This window comes from Mustela erminea, chromosome 19 (genome assembly GCF_009829155.1).
Source record: "Mustela erminea isolate mMusErm1 chromosome 19, mMusErm1.Pri, whole genome shotgun sequence".
In the NCBI taxonomy this organism is placed as follows: domain Eukaryota; kingdom Metazoa; phylum Chordata; class Mammalia; order Carnivora; family Mustelidae; genus Mustela; species Mustela erminea.
Window position 1 is genome coordinate 42992789 of NC_045632.1, and position 9342 is coordinate 43002130.

At 52.4% G+C, this 9342-nt stretch overlaps 2 protein-coding genes across 6 annotated transcripts in view; both read left to right on the forward strand.

The window, feature by feature from the left end:
* Nucleotides 1-2293, forward strand: part of EDC4 (enhancer of mRNA decapping 4) — an 11786-nt gene extending 9493 nt beyond the window's left edge. For both annotated transcript variants that reach the window (XM_032323555.1, XM_032323556.1), the window contains exons 24-29: nt 10-125; nt 224-389; nt 476-662; nt 755-974; nt 1346-1509; nt 1760-2293. In XM_032323555.1, the coding sequence (XP_032179446.1) occupies nt 10-125; nt 224-389; nt 476-662; nt 755-974; nt 1346-1509; nt 1760-1952 (1046 nt within the window). In that variant the 3' untranslated portion in view covers nt 1953-2293. The remainder of the gene's footprint in view (nt 1-9; nt 126-223; nt 390-475; nt 663-754; nt 975-1345; nt 1510-1759) is intronic.
* Nucleotides 2294-2381: 88 nt separating this feature from the next.
* NRN1L (neuritin 1 like) lies at nt 2382-5722 on the forward strand. Of its 4 annotated transcripts, XM_032323560.1 has the most exons (4): nt 2382-2764; nt 3338-3427; nt 3509-3641; nt 3773-5722. In XM_032323560.1, exons 1-4 carry the CDS (start codon nt 2674-2676, stop codon nt 4056-4058), a joined length of 600 nt encoding a protein of 199 aa, XP_032179451.1. In that variant the 5' UTR covers nt 2382-2673; the 3' UTR covers nt 4059-5722. The 4 variants fall into 4 exon arrangements, with proteins under 4 accessions (XP_032179451.1, XP_032179450.1, XP_032179452.1 ...); XM_032323559.1 differs by having other exon boundaries at nt 3338-3641; XM_032323561.1 differs by lacking the exon at nt 3338-3427.
* The last annotated feature ends 3620 nt before the right edge of the window (nt 5723-9342 follow it).

The window sequence follows — 9342 nt, forward strand, 5'->3', positions numbered from 1 at the left end:
CTGCCCCAGGTGTCTCCAGGAGTCTGGAGCCAGTGGCAGGCCAGCTGAGCAACTCAGTGGCCACCAAGCTCACTGCCGTGGAGGGTAGCATGAAAGAGAATATCTCCAAGCTGCTGAAGTCCAAGGTGCTGTAGGGCCCAAGATGAGGGAGGCTGGTGGTTGCTGGGCCTGGTCATGTCAGCTTGGGCTTAGCCTTTCAACTCAGCTCTCCCTCTACCCCCAGAACTTGACAGATGCCATTGCCCGAGCAGCTGCAGACACATTACAGGGGCCAATGCAGGCTGCCTACCGTGAAGCCTTTCAGAGTGTGGTGCTGCCGGCGTTTGAGAAGAGTTGCCAAGCCATGTTCCAGCAGATCAATGATAGCTTCCGACTGGGCACACAAGAGTGTGAGTGGGGTCATATGCCTCAAGGTGGGAGGGGCTGTCCCTCTCTCCCCGGCCAGCCCTCTCATGCTCCTGTGGTCACCTCTCAGACTTGCAGCAGCTGGAGAGCCACATGAAGAGCCGGAAGGCGCGAGAACAGGAGGCACGGGAGCCTGTGTTGGCCCAGCTGCGGGGCCTGGTCAGCACACTGCAGGGTGCCACCGAGCAGATGGCGGCCACCGTGTCTAGCAGCGTTCGGGCTGAGGTGCAGCACCAGCTGCAAGTGGCTGTGGGCAGGTGTGTGGGCGGGTTATTGGGCAAGGTGCTGGGTCTGGAAAGCACCAGACTAGACTTCCTGTCTGTCTCATCTCCCTCGCTTCCCTTTGCAGCCTACAGGAGTCCATTTTAGCACAGGTACAGCGCATTGTTAAGGGTGAGGTGAGTGTAGCACTCAAGGAACAACAGGCTGCCGTCACGTCTAGCATCATGCAGGCCATGCGTTCAGCTGCTGGCACACCCGTTCCCGCCGCCCACCTCGATTGCCAGGCCCAGCAAGCCCATATCCTGCAGCTGCTGCAGCAGGGCCACCTCAATCAGGCCTTCCAGCAGGTATGCCGGCCAGTAGGTCGAGGTAAGGGTCAGGTGTCTTCTGACAGGGTGCACACACATACCCGCCAGGCTCTGAGTGCTCCAGCCCCAGTACACTGTTCTTGGTTGCCTTTGGCTTCAGGCCGTTTCCCCTACTTTCCCCTCTGCCTGGACCTTTCTTTCTATCTAACGCCTGCCTTGCTTCATGACCACCCTTCTCAGGAAACCTTTCCTGATCCCCTAGAGTAACAACACAGCTCTCTATGACTGTCTGTGGGCCCCTGAGCACCCCCCCCCCCCCCCGAGCCCTCAGTACCCTACTCTGGTCATCCACGGCCAGCCAAGCAGGTATTCCCTTCTGATCTTGGCTGTAAACACTGTTCTCTTCCTAGGCCCTGACAGCTGCTGACCTGAACCTGGTGCTGTATGTGTGTGAAACTGTGGACCCAGGGCAGGTTTTTGGGCAGCCACCCTGCCCACTCTCCCAGCCTGTGCTCCTTTCCCTCATCCAGCAGCTGGCCTCTGACCTTGGTACTCGAACTGATCTCAAGCTCAGGTGAGTGGACTCAGGGATCAGGAGACAGGTTGGGGTGGAGACAGGGGTTTGCTGAGTGTCAGGAGCAGTTCAAACAGAGACTCTTGCCTGACTCTGCTTCCTAATTTTTCTCCCCCAGTCCCTTCTGTGCCCACCCATCTCTGGTTTTGAGGCCACCCTTTGTCAGCAGTCCCTCTGGGCGTCGGTGCCACCAGGGGGCGCTCGCATCTGCCGGAGCCCACCTGTTTCTTGTCTCTTTCTTCCACTACAGCTACCTGGAAGAGGCTGTGATGCACCTGGACCACAGTGACCCCATTACTCGGGACCACATGGGCTCCGTCATGGCCCAGGTGCGCCAGAAGCTCTTCCAGTTCCTTCAGGCTGAGCCACACAACTCACTTGGTAAAGTGGCCCGACGTCTCAGCCTCATGCTGCACGGCCTTGTAACCCCTAGCCTCCCGTAGCTAAGCCTGCCTTGCTCAGAGTTGGGGAGGCACTGAAGGCCAGCAGACAGGCCTAGGCCAAAGCAGGGTCATGTCTACCCTTTTACCTGCTCAGGCTCCCACCTTGGGGGTGTTTGAGGGGAGAGCACTGGCTGTGGTCTACAGGTTGTGGTAGCCAGCAGGTTTAGGCTGGGCCCAGGGTGGGTACTGTGCCTTCTTGGGTTCTGCCATGCCTGGAGCATGACCCTTGAGATCGTGACACCACTTGAGTTGCATTTTCCATGTTCCTTTTTACCTCCAATTTGGATCTTTTTGTTTTTGAAAAATATTGAGAAATTCAATTAAATGCTTTTGGAATAAAATGGAGTATGTGTGTGCTTTTGGTGTAACTTTGATAGGGGCCTCTGTTCTCTCCCCTCTCTCTTCCCTGTGTTGGAACTCTGTCTAGGCTAAGCCTGGTGCCTGGACACCCACTCTCATCTACATAGCTGCTCTCCCAGGTCCCCTTTCCATTTCTGAGACAAGGGCCCTGAGGTCAGCTCTGCAATTTGCCTTGTCGCCAGCTCTTCTCTCTGGGGTCCCTCCCCTCCTTTGCCAATCTGAGTACTAGGGCGGGGCTGCCCAGCTGGCTTTGGGCCCCGCCCCGAGCTCCCAACCAATCACAATCCCTTCTTTCGGGGGCTGGGCTGAAGGGCTCTGCTTCCAAGCTGCTAGAGCTCCAGCACTAGGCTCCCAGGCGGGGATGATGCACGGCTACTGCTCCTGTCACCACTGCCAGAGACTGCCCCGAGCTTCCGGTGTGCTGGGGCTGTTGCAGCTGTTGCTACCGCTCGGTGAGTGCGGGTGTGCTGGACCCGGCTTAGCGGTGCGTGGCACACCCTCTCCCCAGTCTAGGTATAGGGCGTGTGAGAGCTGAGGCCCATCCTTCCTGGGCCCTGGGAACCAGGCTGGAGTGGAGGTGCAACGTTTTCAGGGAGGGGTAATATGTGCCAGTGGCTTCAGGATGCAAAATGAGCATGACCTGACATCTAGTCATGGGGAAAGGACCCCAAAATTCCACATCGCCCATTCCAGTAAAGGGAGACCTAGGCTCTCGTGGAACCCCTAGTCCAGCCGTGGGACCCCTGAAGCCCTCTCTTAGGGTCTGATCTGGATCCCGACCCTGCCTCTCCTGCTCTCCCTGGCAGAGAACACCTGTCTTTGGGTATGGGGGTGGGATGGTCAAGTGAAGTTTGTCCAACCTGCAGGACAGTTAAGGGAGCCTGTAGCCCTCATCTCCATGTTCTGACTTTTAAACTTGGACCATCCTCACCTGACCTGTGACCCTAGAAGCTCAGAGGAAGAGCCAACCCTTGGGACAGAACACCTTACCCCCTCTCCACATACCCTGTACGGGTTGTGCCTAGGGGGGAGCCAAAGCAGGTGGATCCCCAGATGTGCCCGTTGGTTCCCTTGGGTGCCTCTGACGCTGAGTCACGTCCCCCGAGCACATGCAGGTAAACAAGCCCCTGGGGGCTTGGCGGTGAAGGGGGGCAGGGCTGCTCATCCTATCAACCACTCTCCACCCCCACCCCTAGTCCTTGTATCTCCCCTGGCAGCAGCTGCAACGGGCCCAGGGGGCTGTGACACCATATACCAGGGGTTTGCTGAGTGTCTCATCCGCTTGGGGGACGGCATGGGCCTTGGAGGCGAGCTGGACACTGTCTGCAGGTAAGAGCAGGTATAAAGATGCCTGCCTAACTGTGGGAACCCCCCGCCACCCTGGGGCCTGAACCTTTTTCCTTCCCATTACAAAAGCCTCTTTACCCCACCTAATTACCCTAACCCCAAGCCTTTAACAGGTCTTGGAATGACTTCCACGTCTGTGCCTCCCAAGTCCTGTTGCGCTGCCCAGAGGAGGCTGCTGCTGTGTGGGAGTCACTACAGCAAGAAGCTCGCCAGGCCCCGCACCCAGACAACTTGCATGTTCTCTGCGGCACCCCTGTGCGTATCAGGGAGCATGGCATAGGCCCTGAGACCAACCAGGAGACGCTGCAGGCAAGAGCATCTGCACCCACCCCAGCCCCGACGCCCCCACTGCTGGCAGCTGCTCTGGCGCTCGCCTGCCTCCTGGGGCCTCTGGCCTAGCCAGTCTGGTGGAGCAGCAGCACCCCTGCCTCCTACCCTGCTCTGGTAGCTGCGCTTGGGGCTCGACACAGTGCCCTTGGCTTTCATTAAAGGTATTTATATTTGTACTAAGCTTCCTTTCTTCTGGCCATTGCCAGCCCTGCTTTGTTGGGGCAGAGCCTCCAGAAGCTGATCTCTGGGGATGGATGGGCAGGGCCCATGGCCACCACAGGGGACTCAATCTTTCTACTTAAAGATACTCATTTCCCAGGGCTGGCTGTGCAGAGTTTTCCATCGTGTGCAGGTTCTAGGAGCTACAGTGGTGACCTGAAATCTTCTGGAATGCATTGCCTTCCTCTCTTCTCTTGGGCTGGCATTTCTCCCCAAGGCTGCCCCTCCTGCCCTGGCCCCCATGGGCATGTGAGGGGGTGAAGTGTACCAGCCCACCCCATCTCCACGTTTGTTTCAGCCTCCATGTTCCTGCCATCTTTGCTAACTATGTCTTAGCCTTCAAGACAGATTAAGTGCTCTGTCCTCTCCCTCTCTGGTGTCCTGGTCTACCTGAGGGGAAGCTGTTCCAGGAGATGGGGAGTCCCTGTTTGGGTCTATATTCAAGTCCCTGAGGTGACCTGGAGCTGCAGAAACGGGTTATGATGAGGGTTCCTCTGGCCTCTCATGTACCCAAGCTTCTCCTTTGAGAAGAGGTATGCAGTGTGACGTCAATAATCCCAGAAGACTTTCTGGAAGCATGGAATGAGTGTGTGATGTGAGAGGAAACCCTGTGCATCCTGGTGGAGAGAGGCAAGAATCCACATGGGCAGAATCCTGAGGGAAGGAGGAGTCCTCAGAGAGGGTGAAACGCTCTCTCAATCAGTCCTCTACCACCACCTCTAGGACCTTACTCCTACCCACCACCCCATGACTTGTGTGGGCAGTGCCATGGCCTCACTGACTTCTGCTCTCATCCCCTCTGCTTTACTCTCCTTTTTTTTTTTTTTAATTTAGAACCAATTCCAAAGTTAAAGCTCCTTTTCATTGTCTATGCAGCCCCACCTAAGCCAGTTCTGCCCACAGTTGATTCAGTCCACTCCTGCGACTCCCCTCTGTCTGAGCCTGGAACAGGGATCTACCTACTCAGTCCTTGGCATCAGGGAGGCTTCAGGGAGGGCATGTTATAGGAAGTGATAAGGGAGGTCAGGATGTGGGACTTAACAGGTGGTGGAGGAGAGATGGGCTGAGTTGGAGACGACTTTACAAGAGGAGCCCAAAGGAATCAGGGTAGGAACCCAGAGCTTGGTAGACTAGGTTTACACTAAAGCCCATGCTGGGGGACTGCTGCCTCCAGGACTGAATAAGCCTAATTGAACCCTTCCTTGTTTGGCTCCAGGGTGACAGGAGCCTCCAGAGACCTCCATCCTTGTGTATAGCAGCCCTACTTCATCCGTTCTTCCCAAACATCATCCGATTCCAGTTAGCTCAGATACCTCCGTCAACTCTGTCTGCCCAACGTTTGCTCCTCTGCTTCATTCACTTTTATCTCCACTTTTATCTCCCAGCCAGTCATTACCAATCTTCTCACATGACCTAAAGGAGAAAATTCAGGAGGAAATTCCTCCCACATCTGCCCCACTCTGACCACCAGAATTTTCCAGAAGGAAAGGCCAGGCTTTTATCCCTTTAGGTCTTTTTTTTTTTTTTTTTTTTTTTTTTTAAGATTTTATTTATTTGTTTGGCAGAGAGAAAGAGCGAGTGCAAAAGTGGGGAACAGCAGAGGGGAGAAGGAGAAGCAGGCTCTGCTGAACAGGCAGCATGATGTGGGGCTCAATCCCAGGACTCCAGTATCAGACCTGAGCAGAAGGCATGTGCTTAACCAACTAACTGAGCCACCCAGGCACACCCCCCACCACACCCTTTTGGGTCTTTGTATATTCATTCTCTGTACTCAGAATACCTTTCCCCATACCCTCCTGGTGAACTCCTTTTCTTGCTCAGTATCACTTCCTTCCTAATCCTGACTCCACACCTGAATCAGAAGCCTACAGGTCCACACAGCTTCCCAGTTGTCTTCTGTCTCAGTACTAATAACACTGGCTTGCTACTATCTCGGTCCAGGTCAAAATTCTCCACTCTGGACTCCCCAGGGGTCCTCTCTATGTCTCTAGCACCCAACTTAGGGCTGGGTATAAAGAGTACACTTGTAGAAGTATGTGGAATCAAAGACAGAATCTCTAAGCCCAGCACAGGAAGTGTTATAGTCAGTAAGAGCTTGGACTGAGAATGACCTCAGCATTGAGAATGCGTCATTTGGGGCAGCCCCCTAACCTAGCTTGGGCATACTTTGGGAAGGATGATGTGAGAATCCAGACCCGGAAAGTCTTCTCACACCCCCCTCTTGGTGGGTGGCCAGGAGCAGCCTGCTTCTAGGAGCTGGGGCCCAACTCCTTTGGCCAGCCATCCAGGGGATTACCATCCTCCTGCTGTGACCTACTTTACACTGGTTTTTGCTCCCTAAGTCCCTGCTCTTCCCTGGAATGAGTGACCTGGAGTGTGTGCATGGGGGTGGGGACGGAATCTGCTTTCTGGCCAGGGGCTTAAGAGCTTTGTATGTTTATCCCAGAGCTGGAGGAGAGGGGTGAGCTGATGGCCAGACAGGGCCCTGGACACATCTGCACAGGCCAGAGCATAACGGTGATATGTCTCACCATTATGTGTGTCTCACATTTACAGCTCTGTAAATGGAATAGCTTTTTGGAATAGCTTATTGCTCATGGGAGAGACTGGGGCTGAATGTCCTGAACCCAGTCCCTCTGCATCAACATGCCTCTTATCTCAGGACCCTGTGTTCTTTGCCAGAGTCCAGACAAGCATCTACCAGTAGCAAGGGCCCAATAAATACTTGTTGGATTAATTTGCTGAATGTCTGTAAAATTGAGGTGTTGTGTGTGAATTTTTAAAAATGATTTTATTTATTTATTAGAGAGAGAGCATGAACAGGGGGAGGGGGAGAAGGAGAAGCAGACTCCCCGCTGAGCAGGGAGCCCAGTGTGGGGCTCCATGCTGAGACTCCAGGATCATCAGCTGAGCTGAAGGCAGACGCTCAAGCTCAACCAACTGAGCCACCCAGGTGCCCTACTGTGTGTGAATTTCTAAGCCTTGCAACCCTAGAATTCCATATTACTTTTAACCTTCACAACAACTCTGTGGGGTCAGGATTATGATCCCTATAAAACAGAAGAAAAATGAGGCTTAAGAAGGAGAGATGTCTTGCCTAACTAAGGTAACACAGCTGTGAAAGTGTCAGAGCTTGGGCTATGATCCCAGGTTTGTTTGACCCCAAAGTAATGCCCTTAATCAACAGACTTTTGAGAGAGATTTTTTTTGTTTCTTTTGGAGTCAGGGGGAGCAATGATTTTTAAAGGTGTTTTTAAATTTTTAATTTTCTCAAATTCAGTTAACCAACACACGGTACCTCATTAGTTTCCGATGTAGTGTTCAACAATTCATCAGTTGCATATAACACCCAGTACTCATTATATCACGTGCCCTCCTTAATGCCCATCCCCAGGTTACTCCATTCCCTCCTCATGCCTCCCATCTCCCAAAGGTGTTTTTTTAAATAAAACTTTTTATGAAACTCTGCTATATAAAACAGATCGTGATGTTTTATTGGTTTTGATTTATTTTTAGATGTAAAGTATAACATACAGTAAATTAAAGATAATTTCAGGGGCACCTGGGTGGCTCAGTGGGTTAAAGCCTCTGCCTTTGGCTCAGGTCATGATCCCAGGATCCTGGGATCGAGCCCCGCATCGGGCTCTCTGCTTGGCCCGGAATCTGCTTCCCTTCCTCACTCTCTGCCTGCCTTCCTGCCTACTTGTGATCTCTCTCTGTCAAATAAATAAATGAAATAAAATAAAAAGATAATTTCATGTATAAAGTAAATAATATATTTTTAAAGATTTATTTATTTATTTGATAGAGATCACAAGTAGGCAGAAAGGCAGAGAGAGGGAGAAGCAGACCCCCTGCTGAGCGAGAGCCCAATGCGGGGCTCCATCCCAGGATCCTGGGATCAGGACCTGAGCCGAAGGCAGTGGTTTAACCCACTGAGCCACCCAAGGGCCCCATAAATATATATTTTTAAAGATTTTATTTCTTTAGGGGCGCCTGGGTGGCTCAGTGGGTTAAGCCGCTGCCTTCGGCTCAGGTCATGATCTCAGGGTCCTGGGATCGGGTCCCGCATCGGGCTCTCTGCTCGGCAGGGAGCCTGCTTCCTCCTCTCTCTCTCTCTCTCTCTCTGCCTGCCTATCCATCTACTTGTGATTTCTCTCTGTCAAATAAAGAAATAAAATCTTAAAAAAAAGATTTTATTTCTTTATTTGACAGACAAAGATCACAAGTAGGCAGAGAGGCAGCCAGAGAGAGAGAGGAGCAAGCAAGCTCCCTGCAGAGCAGAGAGCCCGATGAGGGGCTCGATCCCACGACTCTGGGATCATGACCCGAGCTGAAGGCAGAGGCTTTAACCCACTAAGCCACCCAGGTGCCCCAATAATAAATATTTTAACAAATGAACAAACAGAAATGAAGTAGATGGAAGGAGGTTACAACACCCTTATTACCTCCGGCATCTACTACCCGCCCCCCCCTCGCCCCCCCGCAATTTGGGATTGTTGTAAAGTAGTGAGGTAATTCTAATCTTCTAGAGAAATCTTAATGGTAACATTTTTTTTAAAAATCTACTTGATTTGCAGTCTCAGAATACACTTACATTTAATAACAACAACAAAAATTAAAACAAAAAACCGTTACTCCGAAGTTAGCCCAGGACTAACGTCACCTTCACTGATCCTCTAGTTAGCCATTTGCAACTCCTCTGTGATGGAGGCCAAATTTAACACGCCCGAGAGCCTCAATTATTTTAACTGCAGTTAAAACAAAGCAAAACAAAACAAACCGATTTGCTAATGAAATTTAAATCGATCCTTTGCGGAGTTCCAGAGGCACTTCCAAAAACTTCTGTTGAAACTCACTACCTGCCCAACTTTGCACTATAGAGCGCCTTCTGCCCTAACTAGAAGTTTGACACTTTCTCCCTACCTCCGGGGTAGGGACGTCCTAACCCGCGCCCAAGGTGCAACTGCTCTGAGGGTTACTTAAACTCACCGGGAGGAGAGAGTAAGTCCCCGCCCGAAGACGTTGATTGGCAGGCCACGCTCGGAGCGGCGATTAAATTCTTAGCCAGTCTCTGCCCCGGTCCGTCTCCTCCCCGCCCCAAGGGCGGCCTGGGTTTGTTTTGGCGTAAAAC